Source organism: Lepisosteus oculatus, chromosome 8, assembly GCF_040954835.1.
Source record: "Lepisosteus oculatus isolate fLepOcu1 chromosome 8, fLepOcu1.hap2, whole genome shotgun sequence".
In the NCBI taxonomy this organism is placed as follows: domain Eukaryota; kingdom Metazoa; phylum Chordata; class Actinopteri; order Semionotiformes; family Lepisosteidae; genus Lepisosteus; species Lepisosteus oculatus.
The window spans coordinates 23054966-23082133 of NC_090703.1; the positions used below are offsets into that span (position 1 = coordinate 23054966).

At 39.8% G+C, this 27168-nt stretch overlaps 1 protein-coding gene across 2 annotated transcripts; it reads left to right on the top strand.

Annotated features, from left to right (window-relative positions):
* The first annotated feature begins 430 nt into the window (after positions 1-430).
* On the top strand, positions 431-13736 carry synj2bp (synaptojanin 2 binding protein). Of its 2 annotated transcripts, none has more exons than XM_069193407.1 (4): positions 431-621; positions 6031-6167; positions 7859-7954; positions 9625-13736. In XM_069193407.1, exons 1-4 carry the CDS (start codon positions 558-560, stop codon positions 9766-9768), a joined length of 441 nt encoding a protein of 146 aa, XP_069049508.1. In that variant the 5' UTR covers positions 431-557; the 3' UTR covers positions 9769-13736. The 2 variants fall into 2 exon arrangements, with proteins under 2 accessions (XP_069049508.1, XP_069049509.1); XM_069193408.1 differs by having other exon boundaries at positions 613-685.
* Positions 13737-27168: the final 13432 nt, after the last annotated feature.

Genomic DNA, 27168 nt, shown 5'->3' on the forward strand with positions numbered 1-27168 from the left:
TCCATATGCATTGTTTTTCTCGTTCTACGATCATTTATAAATTAGATTCGATGCGGTTTACTGCGTCACCTTGCATACGTTGGTAATTAATTCAATTCAAGAAGCTTTATTGGGATGACCAATGAATTTCAGTGTTACCAAAACATACAATTAATACATCTACAAGCATTTACAATACAAATGCATCATAAGTAATGTTCTACATTTACGTGGAATATCACATATATTATGACAATGTGTATAAATGAGGAGCTGCGAGAAAGGCAGATTTAATTCAACGCAATATCACATCTTACACAACTGCATGCGTTCTCGCGTGTACCTGAACGGGCTTATTAAAATGTATTAGGGACCAGTTGCATTCGTGAACGTGGAAAGAACCTCTGGGTATTCTGGGAACTGTCGTTCCGGCTCCTCGTAGGGCTGCAAAAAACCGCATTTCCCAGCAGCGAGTGCGAGATGCGGGCTCCATGCGAAACTATAAGTTCACCTTCAGTTGCTTAGTGGACTAAAAATACATATTTAATAAGGCGTTAAGCACTCGTTGTTCAGTCAGCATGAACGGAGCGATGCACAACGCGCCCACAGTAGTAGATATCAGCTTGAAGAGAGGACCCTCGGGTAAGAGCACTGGAAGGCAGCAGTCTCCAGGTTGTCCGGGCAGTCGGGGCTATGTGCTGGGGACGTGAGTGCAGCCTGTGTCGGGCCTGTTCTGCCAGAATGAACTTTAACATAATGCATAATTTATGTCCCTGTGTTTTACGCGTATGCAACGTACAGAAGCTCTTGATTAGTCGGTCATTTAACTTTCTGCTACAAGGGTTGAAAACTATTAGGTTTGCATTAGATTTTATTGTGTCACTTAAAGTTGGCTGGTGCTGCGGTATTTCTTTATAGTATAGAGAAAGCATAGTACGCATTGAGTGAAAAGAGAATATGTTCAAGTTTCATATCTTTTGCAATGGTTGCTCGTCTGTATATGGCCGTTGTGTCCCTAATATCTAAACTCAATGTTTGTTACGTAGAGCTTCCTCGCTGTTAAGTAGCCAAAACCGAATTTGTTGCTACTCTTTCTTTTAAAAAAACATATCCATTATTAAGTGTCAGAAAAGTAAGCGGTCAAAAGATTTCATTGCATCTTACTGGGTTGTAACTGGCGGTATTTTGTATTTCTGAAGTGACGCTTCAGTATTTATTCCTGTGGATTTCCACAGAAATGAAAGTGAACTGCTCGCCTCCTGAGCTGGTGTGCAGAGCTCTACAGCACCATGTAGGTGATATAGTTAAAAACAAGTAATCTACTTCTCTAAGTTAATCACCGCTATTCAGTTATGGGAATATATTGAATAATTGAGGTTATACAGTAATGAGGTCGGGTTTCATTCTGGAGGTTATATTTTTCTATATGCAGGACGTCATAAGTCTGAAAAGAGGAGGCCATTCTGGTTTGGATTCAAATGTTTCAGTATTTCAGTCCATCTTGGAGCAACTCAGCACTGCGTCCAGTTAGCGAAACATCAGGGTTGATGACGCTCTTATCTGCGTGGACATTGTTACGTGTGCCGCCTGAAACGACCAGCCTCTCAGTGTAAGTAATCGCGGTATGAATACAGGATCACGGTATACGAGTGGTGAATGGTCTGTAGTAGGAGTGTAGCACCAGCGTATACAAGTGTACGGTTTGTAGTAGGAGTGTAGCACCAGCGTATACGAGTGTATCATCAGAGTTGAGGGGAATATAGATGACATATTTTGGACTGTTGCAAAACATTGGGACTTGCAAAAAATAAAGTTCCTGAATAAAACGGCAGAATTAACTGTTTTTTGGGGGGCCTGCATTGCTTCTCTTTATAGTTCTATTAAGTACCACATGCCTTCCAAATACTTGCAAGTATCTTAACAGCATCTTGGCATGATATTCCCGGATGCTGTATAAGACACATCACCTCTTGTGACCTTACAATCGCTAGCAGGTCTTGGTATTTCCCTTCAGGAAACCAGGGAAGTAAAAAAGGGATAAGACAGGATCTGGTCTGTTGGGGGGGCCTGGTTGCTTACTTGTTTTGTTTTTGATTTACCTGGACTTTGTTAAACACTTGCGTGGATTAATCAAACGTCTGTGTTAAATCCAATAGTTCATTTGTGACGAGACTTCCCAACCAACTTGACAGAGCTTGAGCAAGTTTGCAAATGGACAACAATCGCACCATTCCGTTGTGCGAAGTTAAGAGACATAAAAAAAAAATCATAGCTGTCATCGCTGTGAGATGTGTTTTTACCAAGTATTGACTTGGGGAAAGAATACTTATACAATAAACATTTTAATTTTTTATTTTTCTTTGCGGTTTTGGGTGAGATTGAACTTCCTTCACCCATCAATTTAAAAAGTGTATACATCATTGAAAGTTCAACACAATGGGCCATCTTTGGAAGAGTGTGCATACTTCTACAAGGCACTGTATATTTATGTGTTTGACTGCAAGAGAGTCCTTAAGAGTTGCAAAAGAAAATGCACTTTACAAACAGGCCGAAGTAGTCATAGAAATACAATGAATTGGAAAGGTCAGTAGTTCATGTGGGTGAAGAAACATAACCAGTCAAAATGGAGCAAAAGAAATTCGATATCTATGTAGCCTGGTGGCACAATAGCAGTGCAGAGCAATGCTGTATAAACAGTGGATCTGTGGATAATTGTAGGATCTTCAAAATGTGCATGGGGCATATGGACTGGACTAATGATAAAATAGAAGAAGAAATAAATAAGGTTTCTGCCTTTCTTGTGAAGAAATATATCTCAGCAAAGCCTTAAAGGAGCCTCTATCAGTCTAAGGAGCCTAATCTCTTCAAAGTGTCAAGCTTGAAAAAAAATTCCACCATAATTTAAAGGTTGTCAGATCTGCAGGTACTGTAAATAGATCCTAGTTCATTTTCCTTCCTGCAGTGAATTCTTGAGAATACAGCTGACGCTTGGCTTTTCCAAAGGGTTTTCGAGCTACACAAATGTTCATGAAGCCAGAGCCCATCCCAAGCAATGCTTGTATTCTGTGCTCCAGTGAGGATGCGTTGTTGCTGGTTGTCATTTATAGAAGCACAGAAAACCTAAAATCACGTCAGTATGCCACACTGTTACTATGTAGTGAAGGGTGATATAATGAAATAAATGGTTATTTGGAACACCTGGGTTCTAGTTTGCTGACAGAAGTGTCCCGTTGAAAAAGGTGTCATGCAGCAAACGTCAGCACTACACACAGACATTTGATTTTAGTTGATTCCAGATCTTTATTTCTGTAAGTGTATTCCAAGAAGTAAGTACCATGTCCCATGTAAACAACATCGCTTAATATTGTGTGTGTGAAGTTCAAATGTTTGTTTTACCTACTAATCTTGTTTTGCATCCCTTTTGGTCTTTTTGGATCCTTTGCCCAAAAAGGATCTTGTATGGGTCAGGAAACATGTGCTTGAAATCTAGAAAGTAGGTCTTGGAGAAGGAGATGAGATGTGGAGAATTTGGCTAAAGCAAACAATGAAAATGGAAGATCCTCTTGTTCACCTTAATTATGTAGATTTAATGACACGCTTTCTAAAACCGTGCAACAGCTGATTCCCTGACCTCTCTGAGATAGTCCTTGGTAATATTTAAGCACATCATTGCACTGGAAAAATAATGACTCACAGTTATAGGATGTGTAGGGCAAGGTTATGGATTCCGGATGATTATGGATGAATGTCTAATAAGTTTACAGGAATATGAGCTGCTAACCCTACTAACACAACTGTTCTCATTGTTTTGGTTTCCCACAGATGTAGTTGAGTTTCATGAATAAACCTTCATAGTTGTGCTTGATTTGATTTGATACATGGAGCATATGAATTCCTTGTCGTCTCAAGTATAAGGTAGTTCTTCCAAAATGTTTGTCCCGTTGTTTTTCAACAGACTGTATCTGCTCAGGAGTGAAAGCTGGGTATCTATGTTTGGAATAGATTTGGAAAAACTCCCCGATACTGTGAGTTGAAATTTGTAAGGAATGATTATGCAGATCGAAGAAGTCATGAAGGTCCTCACAGGCTTCCCCTAACTTAGTTTATGAGATACAAAGTCAAGAACAGCCTTAAATCTGGGGGCTGAATCAGTGCCCTGTCAGTTAACAGCTTGCATTTACATTTCATCAGCTGATGTTGTTTTTATATTTTTCAATTTCTGTTGCGAGAGAAAAAAGGAACTTGAACAGTGCCCTAATAATTTGACAAATACATTGGACGTAAGAAGGCTGCTCCTTGTGTGTCCCTCAGTATGTATGTGGCTCTAGATCTGTCTGTGATGGAAATGTGTTTTGGCAGCAGATGTCAGCTGGAGAGATTAACATCTAAACCTTTTCAGTTCCTTTCTGCTCCAGCTGTTTAAAAACGAGAAAACTTGAGACTGGTTTTCTTCCAATGACCTTGTCATCACGAGCTGTTTCACTTTCTGTTTTACTGATGTTTTTTTTTTTAAATCTGGATAGCACAGCTCTCGGGAGAGGACTTGAGGTGTGTGAAGGTCAGAGTACAGATAGGTGCTTGGTCTCTGTACCTTGTGACATAAATGAAAGCTGGGAACAATAGTTAGAAACACAGCAGACGTTTTCTACCTTTCTGTTTTCAATGCTCATTAAATATTTGAATGTTAATAATGGAAAAAAAGATGTACTGTACAATAAACTGACCATGGAAAAAGATTAATTGCATTATAATGAGTCTTTCACTGCACAATATGAAGGTACGCGAGTCATTTGTATGCATAATCATCAGCAGTACATTTTTCTAAATTCTACAAGGACAAAACTGTGTTTCCTACAAAGAAAGTTTTAGATTTAGGTCTTCTCTGGGCCTAGTTACTAGTAATGCTCAGACATACACGCTAATAACACAACTATATATTTTCTCTTCTAAATTTGATGAGCAGACTGAATTGCCATTAACATCGAAACTGCCCTGAGAAATGTGAATTGCTGTCTTGGCCTAAAGTGATGTCCTCATCATGTTCCACTTTAGTAAGGTTAGTGAGGTTTGTTGGCTGTTGTAATAAACACTTGCATTTTTTTCTCAGTTAATAACAGAACAAATTTGAATGTTTCTAAAGATCAGGACATGTTTAGAAATTACAGCAATCAGCCCTGAGCCAGACTTTTGCCTCCCCTTGTGGCCTGAGTTGGGGTTAAAAAAGGATATAGAAGTTCTGTAGATTGTGAACACGGTGTGCTCCAATTGGCAGAGTATTGTTTCTCATTACTGAGAGCTCGCAGGCTCTCATGAAATTACTGTTTCACCAAGATCCGAAAGAATCATGGTCCTGGTCTGCTAATGAAATGACATGGTTGTGGGCTCATACCTCTGGACTCAGAGCTCCACATGTACTCGGAGCAAGTGTCTTCACTGGGTGTACCGTTCAGGAGCTTCCTGTGAGTAACCCTCGTTTGGAAATGGGGGCAGGTTCAATTCAATTTATTTTTATATAGTGCCTTTCATAACAAGGTTGTCCCAAGGCGCTTAACAAAGCAGGTGACCTTACATGTTGTGAATACAGAATAGAAAAGACCAGAAGACAATGGAGGAGAGGAACCAAAAACTCCTTAGTAAGGAGAAAAAACCTCTAGGGGTCCAAGGTCAACTGGCTGCCCAACCCCTTTGGACATGCTAACATTATGCAATTAAAAAAAGTAATAAATGAATACAGGTATTAATCCATCCATCATGTCTACTGTATGACAGTACTTTATGCAGACATCCGTAGATCAGCAAAATCCTCCGAAACAGCTATATCCACGATGTCCCTCTTGGATCCATGGCAGTGATGCAGCATCCAACTCATACTGTATGGTGCCCAGCCCGGGCGCTATCCGGACATGTGGGGAGGAGAATAGGATGGTTTGGTCAGAACAGATGTATCTACCGGGTGGGCCAACACAGAGGTTGGAATGGTGGTTCTTGTTCTTGTGTCCAGGTGCATCTGTTCTCACACTGAAACCCCTCTGTCTGTGACCGTGTTCCCAGGGCTGGGGTTCAACATCGTTGGTGGCACAGATCAGCAGTACGTCTTTAACGATAGCGGCATCTACGTGGCGAAGATCAAGGAGAACGGGGCCGCGGCGCAGGACGGGCGGCTACAGGAGGGGGACAAAATCCTGGCGGTAAGCATAAGCAATTGTGGAGCTGGAGATTGGGGACTTTGAATTGTGGTGGTGATGGAGGTGGAGGGTGAGGATTGTACAAGGGTTTGAAATGCTTTTTTTTACACGTGCAGACTGTGTGGTTAATCATGAGTTTTCCAAGTTGGAATATTCTGACAAGATGTGAACATTTTGATTTTATTTGCTAAAGATAAACACCATTCAAAGCAAAAAATCCTCATGGAAGGAAATGTGTTAGCACAGTTTTTCACTGTTTTAAGTTTCAAAAGCAGCCATGATACAGCAATCGAAGTTGAATCTACAACACTGTTTTTTCTCCCTTAAAGGCGACCTTTCAGTAAATACTAGTAAGGTCTGACGTGATTTGTCTTTTTTTTCAGCCTTTACATCTACTAAAACTGAAATTTCAATAAGGGTGTGTAGACTTTTGACACCTACTGTATATTTGAAATATAGAAATTACATGTCTGCCTACAGTGAAACTGTAGTTTGTCAAATGTAGGTGAATCAGGCAAGTGGTTAAGAACAGTTACAAATGAGAGGAGGTCATTTAGCCCATCTAGCCTGTTTGGCAGGTGGTAGCTCATTGGTCTGAGGAATTCATCAAGCCTTTTCTTGAAACATTGCACTGCAGGAATTAGTTGCCAAGGATTTCAAAATCTGTATCAACAGTGCAGTAAAAGCAAATGCAGGCTTATTATCAGTATCTCTTACTTCCAAAAAAATGGATAAATACTGTAATACTTGAATACATTTATAAACAAAAAACTGTTACCATTTCAGTGAGAAATTCAGTATCTTAGCTGAGGATTTTAGGCGTTCTGTATTGAAGTTCCTGTCTGAGCATCAAGACACACCCATGTAGACCAGCTGTGTGGCTTGGCAGGGCGTATGCTGTAGCAGCTACACCTCAGTCTTTTTGTATTGACAGTCCTGTACACCCGTAAGAGGATTAAGCATTTTAAATCCAGAATTGTGACTGGCTGTTAATAATTGTGAGTATGTTTTAGAAATTTTGCCATGTCTGTTTCTGTTTTTCTGACAGTAGTGTAAATTTGCTGTGTATTATTTTAGCCTTTATTTCTTGGAATTCCAGCACAGATGTGGAAAATCATTTGAAAACATTTTTTTAGAAATCTGACCATGCCTCAGTTTCAGTTTGGTAAGTGAGGAACCAGCCAGTTTAAAGGAATTTCCGAATATTTCCCCCCTCTTCAACACATTTCACCAAGGCAGACGCCTCTTAAAAGGTGGAAGCTGAAAAATGATAATGCTCTGTCTCTGATTTCATTTTCCAATCTATTTGTTGTTTTCAGTTGTTTCTGTTGGGAAAACTGTCAAGAGGAACTGGAACTGCATTCTCTTAGTATTCATTGTACCATCGGTGAACCGAACCTTCTTGTCATGTAGTAAGATGTATTCACATGTTGGTTTCATCCATTTCAAATAGTCAGGTACAAATAGAAAAATGAGGGGAGAGGCTGGGATTGTCATAAGGTTCTCCTGTTGCCGTCTTAGATACAGTGCACGTAAGAGGAGACTCCTTTTCAGGTGCCATGTGTGTCACCTGTGCCCCTCCTGTGGGTTCTCCTCTTGTGCTTCACCCTTGAGCTCATCCCACACTGCGTCTGCTAACCAAATGGGGCATCTGTTGTGGCCCAGCTGCTCACCCGTTGCCTCCTGTGGTGCAGATTAATGGGCGCCGGCTGGAGAACCTGTCTCACTCCGAGGCTGTGGAGCTCTTCCGAACGGCGGGGGAGGACGTGCTGCTCCGGGTGCAACAGAGGGTGAGTACCGGTGTGGGGCAGAGGACTGACCAGAGGGAGGAGACGCCATTGCGCTTAGCCCCTGGTGCTCTGGAGCTGATGCTGCCACCCATAGTCATTCGCGGCTTATCTGCGCCTGTGGAAAAGGGGCATCATGATCTAGTGCTGCTAAAGGAAAGTTTCTTCAAGTGCAGACATTTTTATCAAGAGTAGCATTTTGAAAATCTTAATGTAGTTTTCCAATGCTGAAGGCTATGGGTGTGGAGATCTCATTCTCTGAGGAAATATTTAGATCCTCTTGAGAGGTTTGCTAGTCATGTCGCCTGTTCAGGATTTCTTTGTATTGATAAGAGTTAGCTCCTGCTCTGCAACGATAGGAACAGCAGCAACAAAGCCTTAGTTAAGTTGTCCATGTAACTGGATGCTCCTTTTAAACGGTATCTTATCCCTGTGACATAGGGTCAGCTTTGCTATTGTGTTTGATGCTTGCAAGCTCCGTTCTCTTTCCTTTTGCAGTCCATAACGGATGCTGAGACTTGCCATCTGGGGGTACTAGTGACACTCAGTTCCTGGTTATGTGACCTGCTCCTGTATTTTTACATAATACGTCACGTCCTGTTCGCATCAGCTTTAGGAATTGCTCCCCTTATGCATGCATTTTTTCCAGTGATGGAGGCCTCTCACGGCAGTCTTCAGCCGTAGGCATAAAAGGCCCTAGCTAATTTAACAAGTTACAGCAACACCGGAGAGCGTGTCTGTGCTGTTGTGCCCAGCTTCAGCCTCTGCTCTGTACACTTATACACTTAATAGCAGACTATTTAGAGGCAAGGTGCTTGTTGAAACATGTCATGGAAAATGTTTTTTTTTATTCCAAAGAAAGCGGTAAATGCCTGTTAATTTTATTTTCACCCAGTTGGAAATATGGAATTGTAGATTTTAAAGCTACAACTCCTGTAAGCGGGGAAAAAATGAGATGTGCACATAAGTTAGAGGTCCACACTGATCTCTCTTCAAACCTGAAGAAAAGTCAGAAAGTCACAGGAGATGCATTTTCCTGGATAGCTGAGAAATCCATTATTAATTCTTCCCACCCGCACCAACAGGGGCTCTGGTTGTGTGTTGCTCCTCAGGGATTCCTGCTCCACCACCACTCTAATCAGATGCCTTTTGTGGTTACACTTCTCGGGAGATCCCTACCCCACTTCTTATAGAGATGATTAGCAAGAGAATAAAAAAATCAGCATTATGTCAATAACTCTAATAATAATGTTATGTATTTATATTGTCATTCCAAAGGTTATAAAAGTGTTTTAAAGATAAGAAGGGACTATGTCATTGTCCATGATGTGCACGTCCCTGTGTAGTGGCGAGACAAATGACTGCTGTTCCGCATCAGCACATCAAGGGCATAGCAAGGCAGGCCAGCAAAATGAAGAATTACCCCAACAGTTGCCCCAACGGGATAATTGGGGCATTTCATAAATCTGACATGAGCTAGGACACCTGGGTGAGCGCCCCTGTGATTTCAAATAGTGACCATGGGATTTTTAGTGGGTGTAGTGGAAATCACCGTTTAGTGTCTTGATTAAGAGATTTCTGCAAAAACGTTTTTGTTAGCTTGAATATCTAAGGTTTCCAAAATGTTTCTGCAAGGGTTGAATACCTAACAGCTGGCTGTTTCACCTCCACAGCCTCCAGCGCCGGCGAATGGCCCTGTGGTACCCAGACCTGAGGAGCCCCCCATTCCCATGTGGATCGTCCTGACCATCTCGGCAGCAGGAGTCGCAGTGGCTGCCTTCCTCTATTTCCGATCCAATACGAGGAGGCACTTTTAAGTTGTTTTTTTTTTTTTAATGTGAAAGAAAAACTGGGACTGATTTATTCACTTAGGCCAAAAAAAAAGAGAGAAGCCACTTTTCCTTATTTTATTGTTAAGATTTATTTTTTATTTTGTGATCGTTGCAGCTGCTTAAAATGTACAATTCAGCCCTAGAAGAGAGAAGATTTACAGAATCGTGCCAAATCTCAAGGGAGCAGTCACATTGACTGGGGGGCATCAGAATGTGGGGGAAAACGGATGAGAGGCTTGTGAAGTGCTTAACTGGCCTCAGTGTTCCCACACATTTTCCTCTTACTACGGAGGTGTTTGGGAAAGCAGACACTTAGCCACAGAGATCAAACAGATCTGCCAGTGAAGTGAATTTTGTAGGCCCAGAGTGATCTTAATAGGACATTGTTCAGTTTAAAAAAGTGGCCATTATCACAATATGCGCTCTTATAATTTTGTTGTATTTTACTTTTCTTCTTGGACCTCTTAAATTTCCATTTCTAATGAGTGTTTTTTGTCACGTTTCCAATACAACACAATTTACTGCTCTTGTGTTATTACAAAACATCCAACTTGGCTAGAATGTGGGGTAATATGCATTTTATTGTAAATATAAGATCAAACTGCGTTTCTTCTAAGAAGCATTTTGGCTGTAGAAATAGCTGTCTTTCCATGCACACTTCACCATGCTTGCATATTGCACAGAACAGGGAGTAAGGCTAATGGCACAAGTAGCATTTTGGTTAATATTACAATTTCTTTATACACCACAAAGAGATTTTGGAATGCATCAGGGAATAAAGATACTTATCACACAATTCTTTAATTAGGTAACTCTTTCACAGGTCAGAGACACATTTCTGCATCTGACTAATTCTATACTTTAACTATTTAATTTGACAGATTTGACATTAGTCTTAAAACATGCTACTAGTGGACTAAAACAATGCATTGGTGTTATGAGTATGTTGAGGCCTATACATTTCTATTTTATAAAAAGAAATTATTGAAAGACATTACATGAAATTAAAGAAATGACATGGGCAACAGAATGTTTAATATGTAGATAAAGTCCACCTACTCTGCCCTCAAAAAAGCTAGCCATCCTAACAAAATGTTCATAAAAAGTAAGCTTTTTCTTCATTGTCTACTGCCATCTTCTGGAAGGCTCATAGTAGTACAGTTCCTAATGTTTTACCTGGACTTTCGTGATTGAATGTCTGCTTTTAGCTTTAGAAAGTACAGCGATATTAAGGAGAAGTCTGGGCTCCATATTCTTCCACATGTTTTGAAGGACACATGTTTTGAGGGAACATACAGATAAATCCTAGACACATGGAGCACTTTGTACATACTGTAAATGCTCTCCTCAGTTTCACAGTTAAATTCACAAATATGCTTGCATTTGAGATTAAATCTCATTGTAATTAGAAATCAACTTGAAGGAACATTAATGTTGTATTCACTTATATAAATACTTTTTTTCTAGTATTTTTGACAGTAATATTGCATTTCTTAATTTGCTTCAACATTTGAGTGCTTGTTTTATAGTTATAGAAAAATGTTGTCCACAATTTCCTGTGTTAATACTCTTAGATTTAAGAAACATAATTCGTACAATGTCAAACACCAGTGCTAAATGTAATCGCAGGCATTTGTGTGATGGGATCTCCTTTTTACACTTAACAGTTACGTACAGGGGCAGTGCAGTGGTTAACATTGCTGTCTCGCGGTACTGGACCCGAAGTGTTATCGATGTGGAGTTTGTATATTCTCCCCATATTTGTGTGAGTTTCTTCCCACAGCCCAAAGACTCCTTGGAAACCTGTTAAGCAGTAAGGAGAATGAATGGATGGAATATACCTACAGAGCCCTCCCAACTGGCTCAACCGGGCTCTCGCCCAAGTGCAGGTTGACCTTTATGCTCAGGGGTTTGAGCCAGAGCCATGTCACTGGCTGACTACGACCATGATTCCCCAATACAAATGGCTGTATGCAGCAGGGTAAGGTGACATAGTTGACTAGGGCTCTCTAAACTCTCAGCAACACACTGCCAACTGGAGCTTATTGGGCACTTGCAGGCATGTGGTGGTGTTGGTGAGGCCTGCCAGTTCGTGCTGACCTCAAGTTTGGAGCCCTGTGGCCTGTGCACTGTTAACAAATGTCTTGAAGGTGTTCTGTCTACACTTTCTTGTTGCTCTGTGTACGGTTACAAGGCTCATAGCTACAGTACATAGACATGCAAAACACAACTGGTTATTCCACATCAATTGGGTATAACAACAATTAGAATGATATAAAAATGTTATCTGTCAAAGTATGGGCATTTTAAATGACAAGGTACAATAAATGAAAAATATCAACGTGCTTTTACATAGTACCAGAAAACTTAGTAGGAGAGTAGTTTGAATTTGCTTTGCTAAACTGAGTTTTACTTCCTGCTGGTGACCTTCAGTCCACTATATTTGATATGCAGTACTATATCACAAACTGTTCAATAGCACAAGTATGGGTTGGAAGCCTCCTGCTCAGGAGAAAGGTTAAAGATACAACTGGCTATGCTTGAAAATTCAATCTGTGTATAAGGCACAGTCACAAGAGGCGTGAGTGGGTCAGTATTTTCTTGATTTCAGCTTTGATAACTTTAGGAGAGAAATCCTCACCCCACACGCTTTGTGTGACTGGATTCATGTCTAAGCTCAAGACTTGCTGTCTTGTTCGATTTATGACCTCTGTGATACTGCCAACTGATAAGTGCAGCCTCAGTCTTTAGTGTTTTATTACATCTGAAGTCTTAATCTGACTATTGTTATTTTTCTTTGCTAAGTTTTCTCGGATCATAATAGATTGGAGATTTTAAGTTGCTATAGTATCAAGAATTCCAGAGTACTCTAGGTTAAGTGAAAGTTTCTGAAGTTTGACTGCCAAACAGATATGTTTATAGGCTAAAAGCAGCAGATCATGCTGTTTTGTTTTGCATCCTGATAATGTTTATGGACTATAGTACTGTTAGGATCCCACAACAGGGCTTTTTGTAAATTATTTCAACTTTAAAGCATTAGCTTTTTCCCAGACTGTTAAAGTTAATCATTTGTATATCTTCCCTAATTTTGTTTCCTGTACTTTTATTTTCTTCTGGAGTCATTTATTGAATCACCATCTATTCTTCTCTGTAAATGCTAATGCACTGAAAATTGCTTTTTTTGCAAGTGCCAGTTAACAACTTCCCCTTAAGCCTGACAGATGTCTCACATCTCTTGGGTCCTGGGTCTGATTGTTTGATTAGTGGTTTCACATCTAATGTTTCTGTGCAGCAGGACAGTAGCTTTCTAAGGGAAATAATTAAAGTATTTATTTGCCATGCACAATGTGTACTGTGTTTCAAAGTTGTTTGAAAGCCTTAAATCGAGACTAGTACATAAACAGTAGGAAATATAAGGATTGTGCATATTCAAGAAATAGGTTGTGCAAAAAGAAATAGGTTAAATATATTTTGTTGTTCTTTGTTACTTGTGGATGATATATTTGCCCTACAATGGAGTTGATGAAGGGAAATTGTGAACTAAACTGTCAGCCTGACCTTAGCCTGGAAAAAAGGATGTGTTTTCTATATTCTGTATTGATTCAGGGAGAGTGAATGTATGTCAGTCATTGTGAAGGGGTTGATTTATATCAGAGGGAGAGATTAAAGCTTGCAGCATAGGAGAGAAGGGGATTCTAAGTCAGTAGTAAATGTTCTGGACTGTATCACAGTGTGTGCCTTAAGCAGAGAGTGGAAGTGATGCATCTAGAGATGCAAGATTGTACAGTATCAAGAAATTTTGGAAAAAGCCTGAACGGTATCACAATATGCAATATTTGATTCCATATTTGTACCTTTACTGTATGACTGTTTCCTTGTATATCAAATCAAGATTGCCTGTAAACACTTGCCTTAATGAGATTGTATCAGGTCAATAAAACAATCAAGAATCATTAATGACTTTTTGTTCTACGCAGGGTAGCTTTGCTGGGCAGTCAATTGTGGTCATTTCAAACTTGGCAATAGTACTGCCGCCCAGAGGAATGTAAGAAAAATGCACTGAGAGAAAAACACCAGCCAGTGCAGCTTGGCAGTTATTGATCCAAGAAGCTTGCAAAGCCTTTCCTTGAAAGACAGTGATGAATCAGCATTTACAGTATAGCTTGGTAATTGCTTCTCTGTCACCACATTGAACTCAAGAAGGGTTACAAACAAGAGGAGGCCATTCAGTCCATTTAGACTCCCACTACCCTTGGTTTAAAAAGCACCACCTCTTTTCAGTGCAATTTACTTTAGTAACCATGTGTGTCCTTATGTATCACTGTTGGTCTTGAAGAACATTGTTTTTGTTCAAGTTCATTGCGCTTCCTTTGTTAGTGTCTTTGAGGATTTTGAATACCTGAATCATTTCCCCTTTGTTCAGGGCCAGAGAGTTTCACTTCCTTTGAACTATCTAAGACATTCCTTTAATGCATGGCTAGTCGGTCTTGATACCTGAATTACAGGACTTTGCACTTTCCAGTACGTTAAGCACTGAATTGATCCTGTGATCCTTAAGTGCTTAATTAATTGAGGTACTGTAGATCACTGTGACAAGGATCAGCTGGAAGAAAGACTCACAATGTGCTGAGTCCAGGTTCCAAAGTTGACTACTGCTGCTTTCAGACTAAAACTATTGTTGTAGCACTTGTTTTGAGAGATTCCAGAGCAGCAGTGTCCCTTTTGAGATCTGGTAACAAATCATTTTACATTGCAGTCTGAGATATTACTTGGATATTAGCAATGCATTCTACATTTATTCTTTAACATAACATCCCTTGACTTGAATTCTACAATTTGTGAAGAGCCTTTAATGCACTGTTCAGAATCTGCTTCCTCGTTTTTTAAGGATTGTTTAAGTTTGATTTTGACAGACCTCTTCAAAACCAAAAACACACTAGCAAATGCCTAGCAAAACATTAGAGAATGATGTGTTCAGTAGAAGAGACCTATCCTGCCTAAAACAGTGGGAAAGACATAACATGTGGTATGTACCATGGTTCCCAATGACTTGAGATCAGTATCAGACCAAGCCTTTTCCTAAGTGGAAAATACATTTGAGTTTGTGAGATGCACAACACCTCGTAAACATGCCTCTGGTCCATTCCTGAAAGCAATAGCAGACCTGTCTAATGTGTCGTCTACTGCTCTCCAGGCATCGTTGATCCCTTTACATCTGTGGAATCAATGGAGCTCTAAACTCTTTAAAGTGAATCGAACTGTTGTTAGGTGGGTTTCTTAAATTTCTCAATTAGGTGGTAGGTAATGGCATGGCAAATTATTGTTCTAATAATGCTGCGGCTTTTCCAGAGTCAGTCGGAACTGGAGAGTAACGCACGTCTGTAAAAATGACTGCTCACCAGAATGCAGCATGACCTCATGCCATGATCAGTTTGCCCAAAAGAAACTGATTGATCTACATTGATGTTCTTAGAAGGAGCATAATGTTTTTGCATGTCAGAAATTTGATCAATTATCTATTCAGGCTTTCCTATCTTTTCTTTTCTGTCTTTCCTATTATGTACAGATGTGCTTGCTATACAAGTCTGAGTACATGCTTTATCATTACGAAATGTATATATGCAGTATAAAAACTAGGCAGGTTCAGAATTGGGATCTGTTTTGCCCATTTGAGGATAAAAGCACTGTTTCTATTTGGGTTTTATTTTTAACAAAAGCAATATAAACAATGTAAAATTTATCAAAGGAAGCATGAAGAAAAAGTAATGCTTCCCTTGAAAAAAAATTTTTTATTATTTTTTTTGTGCAAGATACTAGCAGGGTCTTTAAAAATCAACTAACAGACATACCAATCTTATGAATTACTTCTACTGTATGTGCATGGCCATCCTGCTGAGAAAACAGTATCATTTGTTTTGTATATTCAGCATTGTGTTGCTGCAGTAGACCAGGTGCATGTTAAACAAGCACTTTACACTTGTCTCTTCACTAATTCATGAGACAGTTTTCTTCTCCTCCTGCAAAGACTGTTGAATCAACTTTCTCATCTCAGACCTTTTCAGTGTTCACATTCATCTTCAAATTCCATTGCTGTGATTCACTAGAAGAGTGGGTGAATGCTCTTACAAGGTGTACTGTTCATTCAAACTGCAGCTGAAAAACCTAACCTGCATGCCAGGTTTTTGAGATGGATACATCTCTAGTTCAGGGTGATCAGACCTCTGGAAACCTCCTCCTAATTGCTTGACACCAGGGCCAAACTGTGGTTTCTAGAGCACCATTCTTACTTGCCAAATGTTCACTATGTTTAAAATAGTGACATCAACCTTTTAGCTGCTCTGTGTGTGGGAACAGAAATGCAATTTCCCACTGTATCCTCTTCATCATCTATTATGATTTTAAACCCCGCGAAGACTGCAGTCATTTCTTTGTGTGTTCCTAGGTGTTGGCTGGGATTGAGAAGCTATTCTTCTGAAACTGGTACTGAAATGTTTTTTTGCCAATGAATGATAGTGACTGTATGCTCACAATGTAAGCTGATTGCCAACGAGTGCAGTGCTTCTCTGCCTTGTCTCACAGTCTGGTTAACTGCTAACCTGCATTTTAAAATTCAGTCTCAGCATGATGAGTATTATCGTGGATCTTGCCATATGACATTTAGTACTGTATTGAGCTATCTGCATTTATCTACATTTTAAAAATTATGTAATAAAATGTAGTTTGTTGCATCTTCTTTTTTCATTATTTGTTTTTTTAAAACTCAAGCTCTCAACACAGTATCTCTGGGGCTGTAGTACTTCATTGGTCTCATGAGGGACAGTCACTCCTTATTGTGATTAATTATTTCTGAGAGCAGCCTCTTTACTTGAGCTATTGGGCATAGTCAAAGTGTCTGACATACTGTATGCAAACAATTTAAGTATCAGGCACTGTCTAGAAAACTTTTCAGCTAGAGTATGTTTTAGGGTAGACTGAACCCTACTAAACCCCTATTTTACCACTATGCATAATTTAATTTTTGCTAAATATATTTGATGTGGATTAACTAAGACCCCAGTCACATTCCAGATTGTACGTTTCAGTGTTTATAATGTAATCTGTACCTCAAAGGCTTGGACAGTAACAGTAGGCATACTGTAGGTGTAGGTGTTGATGACTACCTGTATCCTCAGATGAAAAGCTGCAGTACCAGTAAACTTTGCATGGATTAATTTATCACTATTCCTTGCGACGAGTCTACCTGTCTGGAGAGCTGGTTGCCAAAGGGAAAACAGAATCAGAACTCATTGGCTCAAGAACACAAAGTTATACCTACATAATGGATCTGTCCGGCAAACGGCTTGAGCAAGATGCGTCAGTATGTACAGTCCTTTTACTGGGACTTCAGCCTTCTGCTATGTTTCCAGAGACTACAACAACCAGCTTGAAAAATGTACGAGGATGGAAATCACTTAAGCGGAGACTAGATCAAATTAAATTTGAGTTTCTTTGTAAAATTAGAGGAGATTGTATTTCTGCATGAAAGCCTCGTGAATGTAAATAACATTCCCTGTGGGCTTTCAGATCTCACAGATTATTTTAGGGCCTGCTGTAAAGTCTTGTACAAACACGGACACATAAAAGAACTGTTTCAATTTGGATTTTACTCTTCCCTATTAGGTAAAAGGTCCTGTGTGTTTTTATTAATAAAAAGCAATAGAAATGGTGTGCAATCTTTGAAGGGAGGCATGAACAATTATTTTTTGTCTGATGTTCCAAGTTGCTGAACTAATGAACGGTGGAATGACAGAATAATTTCAGGTGAACATAATGAATTTCCATTATTGTCAAGCAATGGCTGTAAAGCTTTACTCTGCCTACAGTTTAATTGATTAATCTCTTACCTGAAACTTGTCTATATCACTACCTTGATGTGTCCATTTTTGTGTGTTTTGCACCATGAATGTTGGCATCTTTGAGTTTCTATGATAAAAATAGCATTGTGGAAGATAGTAACCTTTCTAGGGAAGCTAGAGAAAATAAATAATTATTTTGGGGTGTGCTGTAATTGATGGAGAAAGTAATTTAATTGTCTTCACCACTGTTTTTGGATGCTTGACATTCATAATAATCAATATTACTGTTCTCCTTCAATGTATGAAACTAGCATAGGATATTTGTGTGAATCTGTCTTTAGGTTGCTTTGCATCTTTATTCCTGCTTTTGAAAAACATTTGTGTTCCAGGAATAATTACCAAGTCCCAAAACAAGTATCTGTTTATCTGTTGGCAATACTAATAACTTTTTCAACTGTGGTTTGACCATCTTCTTTCACAACACTAAATTCAGTCTGAAAAAAACACCTGTCCATCCACCCTCACTTGGTTTGAGCAGGTTTCTTTTCTTCAAGTGAACTGTTCTCCCTCGTTCCCTCTCATTCTCTGCATGTTGGGGAGGGGTGCTCCTTCCTGTGAAATTGAAAAGGAAATCATTCCCAAAGAGCTGCTACTCTATAAAGGAGATGTGACTTGCGTGTGCCTCTCCCGGTGACGTTACCTAGCAACAGAAAAGAAGCCTTCCTGGGGTCTAGCCTTGAAAGTGACGTCCCTAGGACTCTTAAGGCTCTCACCACCACTGTTCTTTCAAAGCAGTCTTTTTAGCTCTTTGATATTTCCAGCGGTCCAAAGAACTAGAAGAGCCACCACAAAATATCTCAAACTGTGAAAAGCAGTATGCCCAGGTTTACTCTGAAATGTAATAATTATGCTGCATGCTGGTTTTACACTGCCAAGCTTTAGCAAAGAAGTTGACATGCATAAGTAGTTGATACATAAATAATTTGTCAATCCATCCATTCTGTTTTAGCCAATTCAGGTTTGTGGTGAGCCAGAGCCTATCCCAGCAAGCAATAATAATAATAATAATAATAATAATTGCTTACACTTATATACCGCTTTTCTAGACAATCCTCTCAAAGTGCTTTACAGGTAATGGGGACTCCCCTCCACCACCACCAATGTGCAGCTTCCACCTGGATGATGCGAAGGCAGCCGTAGTGTGCCAGAACGCTCACCACACACCAGCTATCAGTGGGGAGGAGAGCAGAGTAATGAAGCCAATTCATAGATGGGAATTATTAGGAGGCCATGATTGGTAAGGGCCTATGGGAAATTTGGCCAGGACGCCGGGGTTATACTACTCTTTTCGAGAAACACTCTGAGATTTTTAATGACCACAGAGAGTCAGGACCTCAGTTTTAGGTCTCATCCAAAGGACGGCACCTGTTTACAGTATAGTGTCCCCATCACTATAGTGGGGCATTAGGACCCACATGGACCGCAGGGTGAGCGCCCCCTGCTGACCCCACTAACACCTCTTTCAGCAGCAACCTTAGCTTTTCCCAGGTGGTCTCTCATCCAGGTACTGACCAGGCTCACACCTGCTTAGCTTCAGTGGGTTGCCAGTTGTGAGTTGCAGGGTGATATGGCTGCTGGCTTGCAATGGGTGCAAGGCAGGATATACCCTGGACAGGACAGATACAGACACGCACACAATCACACCAGGTCCAATTTCCTCCAGAATCCAGTTAACCTACCAGCATGTCTTTGGACTGTGGTTTAGAAAAGGTGTGGTTGGGCATTATATTTAATGTATTCTGGATCATTTAGATTTCTCCCTAGATTATATGTTATGAAACTCGCTTTACGAGCAATCAAAGGTTTGTCGTTTTGCCAGCAAAATTGTAAGAGGGATGAGAGAAATTGTTTTTAACTTGTTGTCACCTGAGCACAGAGCACTGAAAGAAGGGTAGAATTGTAACCTTGAGCTACAGTACCCTCCAGGAATCAACTCTGGGTTTTGGTCTATCCATTACTTTAATATTCTGTCATAGTGTTTTGAGAAAGCAAGTGTAGTTTGACTCGTGAGGTTTTTACTGCAATTAACTACTATTTTACAATTTATTACTACCAGTCTGTAGAATTTACATCTTAAATTTTCTTTTGCATGCATACAGTATTAACTATATTTGAAGTTTTGAAAGTTCAAGTAAAACCCCAGCTTTGTTTTTAATAAAATGTAATAGCTTTTGTAAAGATTTTAGAAGTCAATGTTGTTTTGACTGGGACATTGTCTAAAAAGTGACAAAAATGTACCATTTTCTAATGATGAAATAGTTCACTCTTTGCCGGATCTTTATTAGTTTAGTTACAACAGATCATAGTGCACAATAATGAGCACTAATAACGAGTATGTTCACTTTATTGTTTAAATCTATTTTACCTAAACGGTTTGTTCTAAAAAATGGTTGTAGTGTGATTCTCCAGCTCCCAATTAAGACCTTATTTTAAATCTAAAGGTGGCTTTAAATGAAAACCCAAGAATCTGTGAAAGGTTCCTCTGTCTCAGTGACAGGTACAGCTGGCTGCAGGGTTCTGTCAGTACCTCAGAGTGCATCACTCATGAGAGCTGGTTCCCCTGTGATGTGGTTCCTTGAGAATTCCAATGGAATTAGACTGTGTCACACTGAGACAGAGCCACAAGATTGAATCTGAAGTAGCTGAGCACCTTGAGTATCTAATCAGAGTCCTCGACAGAAGCATTCTCCCTTCAGAGAGCGGAGCTTTCAATTAGATATTTTGCACAAGAAAGATCCTCTCATGATGAAATAAAGAGAAAGAAGGGAAATTTAGGGTAACTGCACAAGAGCTTTGTGATGACGTGTGTCAGCCATTATTACCTGTGACTGTGTAATTAATCTGTCAGGGATCGATGACCAGTTTAAATGTTTTTTGCAGGAGTACTTGGAAGCAGGATTGCTCTTTTAAAGAAACTAGGAGCCATTTACACCCCAAGGCTTGATTACTCCAGTTTGAGATGACTAGGTGACTAGAATTACTTTCCAATATCTGTGATTAATCTACAAAGGGCCTAGAGCTGTTGGAATGAGCTCACAGGTGGCTTTTTGTGTCTGGTCCAATGCATTTCTCAATACATCACACCCAGTAGCTGCAATGACTTACAGGACACATACTGTTTTAATCCTCCTCAGCACCCTCCAGTTGAGAAGGCAGAAAGTATAGATTACACAAGACTCCATAGGGAAGATGCCAGTAACTTCTCACTGCTGCATCTGTGTAAGCAATTCAAATAGCAGCAATTTCAGAAACAGTAAACTGTGCCTTGTCAATGCAACTTATGTTTTCAAGTTTAAAGTTTTAAATATCAAGTTACACTCTAAGTGTAACCCACACAGGGAAAGTGAGGAAGGCCACACATTATACTCTGATCTGCTCATCAGAGTATACATGAGCACAGCATAGTACACAAGTTGTACAGCCATGGATAAATAGGAAAGGCCATGGTAAGCTTTCTTTAACAAACCTTTGCAAGAATCACCAGTGAAACACAAACCAGAGGACACAATTAGAAATGACTGCATTTAAAAATCAAGAACCGGATGCACCTCTTTGCACAGAGGGTTGTGGGAGTGAGAAACAAGCTCCCCAGCTATGCTGTTGAAGCCGATACCCTGGTTTCTTTTAAAAAAACAGTTGAATGCGATCTTCCAGTAAGGACAGGAGATCTTCTTAACACAGTTGTGGGAGTGTGCAACAAGTCACCCAGCCATGCCATTGAAGCCAATATTCTAGCTTCTTTTATGAAACAGCTGGATGAGATTCTTGGGGTCAATAAGCTCCTATCATACGGACTAGGTGTGCAAGTCCTGTCCAACAACCAAAATACAGCAGCCAAGGCAACATGAAATGTGAAAGAATGATCATAACCAATATGAGGTCCTGAAGACACAGGCTTCTGCAAAATCTAGTGTTACCCATTTCCATATGTTGCTACATCTGATTAGGTAACATATTATTTTTTCTTGCTCTTTAAACTATTTGCATACTAGAATTTACAAACTACCTGCCAACACAAGCACTTCTTTCTCGACATCTGGAGGAGGAAGATGTCAGAATAGCACTGGGGACACATGCATACAGCATGAAAGCAAGCTGACATATCGTGCTAAAGGCATAAGCTCCTGTGTGTTTCAAGCACACAAAGTGCCTGCTGTAAGTGTGGGTTGAACTCAACAGCCCACATGTTGCCAGTCTAAGCCTGGACAGTATATTAGTTTGTGGGGACTTGGATTCCCCAAGTGGTGGTGCAAAAGTGACTAAGAACTCCTGGGAAAAGTGTTGGGATTAGTCTGCCAGGATCTTCAAGGAAAAACAGTGACTCCCGTGATTTCCTTGTCACCTGCGGGCTTCTAATAACATCCATATGAGACGCGCAGCACCTACAGCTGCTGCTATGTCTCCTATAAGGCACAGTGGATGTAGCTGTGTTAAAAGACAAACAGGCCTAGTTAATTAATTAACAACTCAAGTCAATCAGGGTTGTTGGTCCAGTTGGATAGAGTACAGGAGAAGAAAAGAGGTGGGAGTGGACTCAGTGAGCAGCCTGAAACAAAAATTAAATTCCTTCTCAGTGCAGCACAAGAGCGTCTCCCATGACTTTGTATAGACGTAAGGCCCTCTTCCTTGAGATCAAGTTTCTTCAACTTCCATTGAGCACAGATACATGGGACAGAAAGTTAGATACTGGAGAAATGGGAGTAGATCACTTCTTTTCCACAACATCATCATTTATTTGCCACACCAGAAGAAGTCTCCTCAGCTGAACCATTACATTTTTTCTTTCTACTGACCTCTATTTGTTTCTCTGCCCACTGACACTCAAACCTCTATAGTATTTATACTTTATAATTAAATGTGCTTCTGTTTGTGGCGTTTGTGCGCAAGTAGTGACTGGAACATCATCAAATCCACTCAATGAGGTGTTTTTACTGTGAAGAATTCACCTGTGGTAGACCCAGGGAACATCACTAAGGCTTATTTGAAAAGATGTTCCAAAGGGTATTGAGATTGTTCACTAAATGAAAATTCTCCACACCACACTCTACCTAGCAGCCAAAGACTGAAATTCTTGGTAACTCTGACCCATATAGACCGACTGCCCGAGCACGGACCTAAACCCTCTGCCTCTAGTTCCTCCTGATGGACAGGTGCAAAACTCAATTTCTGACTCTGGCAGAGTCAGAGTTTTTAACCTCACACAAAATGGCAGAGATAAATAGAATTAGAATTAGAATACATTCGAAACTGAGTGTGACTTAATTAACACTCATGTTTCATCAGCAGGGAAAAAACTGTTTTGCCATGGATTGATGATAAGTGCAGTCTGCGGTATAAGATGCCAAACTGTTATATTACAGATTCAGAAGATAATAGCTACTTCATATTGAAGGATGTGGCTATATTAATAGCACAGTGACCTGGACCCACATATCCACACCAGTAGTAAAATGAGCCAAGCAATCCCTCATTACTATGGGGGCTCTTGTATCCCAAGCAATTATTTAACAGGCAACTTATCAACCTCTTGGTCCTTTTGTCTCCTGAGGATACTTTTTCCAGGAAAATGAGAAATTTGCCCACTGAGTCCCTTCTCTTTTGATCAGTGATATAGAAAAAACAAAAAGAATTCTTGGAGTTGTTTTTAGTTGTCAACATGAGTCATGTTCATACATGGTATGGACAGAACTGAAATACACGGTGAGAGCAGAGGTAAAGTAAACAGTTTGGTCAGCCCTGTGCACACAAGCTGGAGGCATTAGTGCAGCAGGATGGACAGGGGTTGTTTTTTTTTGCCATTTACATGCTCCATTCAGCCCTTATAGGTTGCAATTTTTCACTTATTTCTTATTTTTCATTTAACTCCATGATATACCAGTAAAACCTTTGGGACAGCTTCCCTATGGGATAAGTCTAAACATGACTGCATTTGGTCCAGTAGAAAAAAATCACTGGTTTCCATAGGGACACCTCATGTAGGAATATATCTTCATATTGTCATGGTGTGACTGTAATCAGGTTATTCTTCTTTTTAAATTTCTTTCAAACCCAGAGCACTGAGAGCTGTGTTTTTCTTGTAGCTTTGAAATGAGTAGAGCTGGATGTTTACTTTCCCAGTTTATCTGGAACAATAAATCTTATTAAAAGGGTTAGGAGTTACCAAACCACCTCTCCCAGTAGCTTCTGAATATGAGCAGAGACAAGTTCTCTTCAGAATAGCTCTGTGACATTAATAAGGTTCCCCCGTGGAGGAATTTCTCCCTTTTAAAGCATAAAATCGATGCCTTAATGATGATCGTCCTTGGCCCTGAGCCACAAGGACAGAGGCTGAGGCAGGCAGGAAAGCGCCCAGATATAGCGAGACTCTGAAACATACCTGACAGCACTGCCACATGGGGGAAGGCGGAGGGGGGCTTCATTTCTCTCTTCTAACAAAGAAAATAAATTCCAAACAGCAGTAGAAGTAAAATACAATTGAATTGTGCTCTGAAGGCTTGTTCTACCTTTTTATATGACCATGCACGTTCATACTTTACATCTTAAAATAGGAAACACACAAGGCAGTACTGATGGGACAACAGTCACCTGCAGTTACAGACCTTTAAGGCACAGAGGTATTATTTTAATCTAATTAAGTATGCAAATGTGTATATATTCAGCATATATAGGCAGTTAAAAAGATTGTTACAGAAATGTTAACAAAGAATTTGAGATACTATGAAGGTGACTATTTCAAACGATGGATGTTATGTCAATAAGATCAGACAATGTTTAATGGAGCTACTGTATATGTCTAATTGAGTGAGGTTGTCTTTTTTTACTATTGTGAGAAAGATGAAAAGGAGGACTTGGGAAAGGCTCAACAATGAGGGATCAATGGATGGGGGTTCATCAATTAAGCAAACAACTGAAGGTACTGGGTTATCACAGCCCAGGACGACAGATTGCTTGTCTAGATATGTCTAGCTGAGATATTGGTAAGCAATAACAGGAGGCATGAATGTCATCATTGAGTAAATTATTAGCACAGTATTGACAAGTATTAAATTCTCTTAGACCCAAAGAGAACTGTCTTTTATCTGTGATACTTTGTAATGAGAGTAATGAACTCTGTGTTCAGAGTTCTGAGATCTAAGGGTAATGAACTCTGTGTAATAAATATATGATTAGGTTGGGGTTTAGTATTGTGAGTAGAATAGTCATATATAAACTAACACATTTCCTAACAATTGAATTTGGTTAGAAATTAAATCCCCTGCCTATTTACCTTTTGGGACATACATCTCTTCATGTAGGGAGGAAAGTAACTTATAAAATTGAGTATGGCGTTCCTGTCTCCTGAGATTTTCCCCATCCAGAGGAGATATGAAAAAAGTAAAGACTGAGTTATGATAAATGTGTTTAAGACCCTCCCTATTTGTGGGTACTGAAAAATACACTTCCTGGGAGAGAACATTTGTCTTGTACTTTTAGAAATGTGTTTTAAATAGGGGACTCCTTCTGTCTCCAGGACTCAAATCTGAAGGTTTTACTAACCTCATTACCTGTAAAGCACTTTGAGTGGACTGTCCAGAAAAGCACTATATAAATGTAAGCAATTATTATTATATAATTTAGCCTTGGCAGTAAATTCATTCTGCCTGCTGCAATATCACCCCTCAGACATAGAGGTAGACAATGTCACCTCTTAAGATCTTCAGTGATGGATCTCAGAATGTGTCCACCATTAAAATGGTGTACTGTAACTCATTAAACATAGAGGTTTTTGGAATTCCTGAGTATCTAAAACAACCTGAAAACCATTTCCGTAGGAGGCCCATGGCTGTAGCATCTCAATCACTTTGTGAAATGCCAGGACTTCTGAACTGGACCAGTTCAATCTGAACATTAATCAAGGACCATGAACAGTGATGTATTTACTTATTGGAAGCACACTAAGGTATAATCTGCATTATACAGTACATTTTATGTCATATTGTTCCCATATTTTATTGTATTATTTTGACAAATAGCAGCAGTCAAGTTCAAGAAAGATGAAAAAGGGAAAATAATGATGAGGATATTAGGCAGCATTCTCTCATACATTTGTTTATTTTCACCCACAAAATTAAAACAAGAATAAACAAGATTATAAACATTTTCACATCACGCCATCAAGTGATCTTTGCAATGGAGATAAACTGGTCAATAGCAGTAGGTAATAGTTTAAGAGAAGAAATCTGTTTTTGCAGGTTATCTCTTCTACCTACAATGACGGCTGATTATGGAATTATTTTCACAGAAAAGAGCCCCTGTGGTGATCTGAAACATTCTTTCTTCACTCGGTTGGTTTTCTGTATTGTGCAGCTTGACAGAAACATAACATATTTTGGCCAAAGTATTTAACCCAGCACTATCTTAAAACAACTTTAAATCAAAGCTATGAGATAAAACTGTCTCAGTTCAAGAGAAAAGGGGAGTATGTAGAGCTGAACAGCAGGTGGTCTTCAGTTCTGAATTAATTTGTGAAGGCACATCTGTGGGAGGACATTTTTAGAACATGTACCAGCACCACATTTGAATACAGGCACTACGGCTCTCCTTTACTGCACTTTTATAATTCATTGGCTCATTTATTTACTATATATGTTAGAAATACAGTACTGAAACATTCATGTACCTCAATGACATCCAGAGGAAAGCCTATGAAAAGTGGATAAGTAACTGTATCCTTTTGCTACTTACAGGGAACTAACAATTCCCAGGATGTCACACAGAAATAGACAAACATGCGAGCCGCTGTCTGGTTCAACTAACCAGAGAGTGAGCACAGACTGAGTGAATCCTTTTTCCTGGTGTTTAGCTGGTGGTGTTCTCCAAACCAGCGCCTCGCCATCAAGTCAGGGGGAGTCATTTCCCATTAGAGTCTGCTCAGTGGTGAACGGGGGTTGAACCTGGCATCTGCACTCCACCGACACAGCCCTGCAGGTCTATTCTTAGAACAGTGGGCAGAGCTTTAGCATTTCAAAGGGTCTCAGCACTGTGAAGTGACACTGCAAAGCTCCACCATCAAGGCTTGTTTGTGTCTCTAGTATGTCGACAAGAAGTGACAGCGGCTGCCCATTTAGACAGACAGAGAGCTGTGTTTCCTGTTTGTTTCTAATCAGTCTTTTCTGCTAGACTAGATGTTACCTCTAAAATATGCCTAGGATCAATCCTAAGCATTGAACGCTGTTCTTATTTTTTAAAGAACATGTGCAAGACCCCATGTGAACATTACCATATGAAATGTATTCCTGGAATCCCTTGTGTACACTTTGCTCAGGGGACACTATAGGCCCCCTTTTTACACTTTAACATTTAGGAAGTGTCTTGCTTTTGGAGAGTGGTTCTTCTTCCAGGCTCATTATTTAAGAAGACCCCATATTCCTAGCTCTCCAGTGTTTTCAAGTGGGTTTTTTCCCACAGTCCAAAGACACACAGGTAGATTAATTGGCTTCTCGGAAAATTG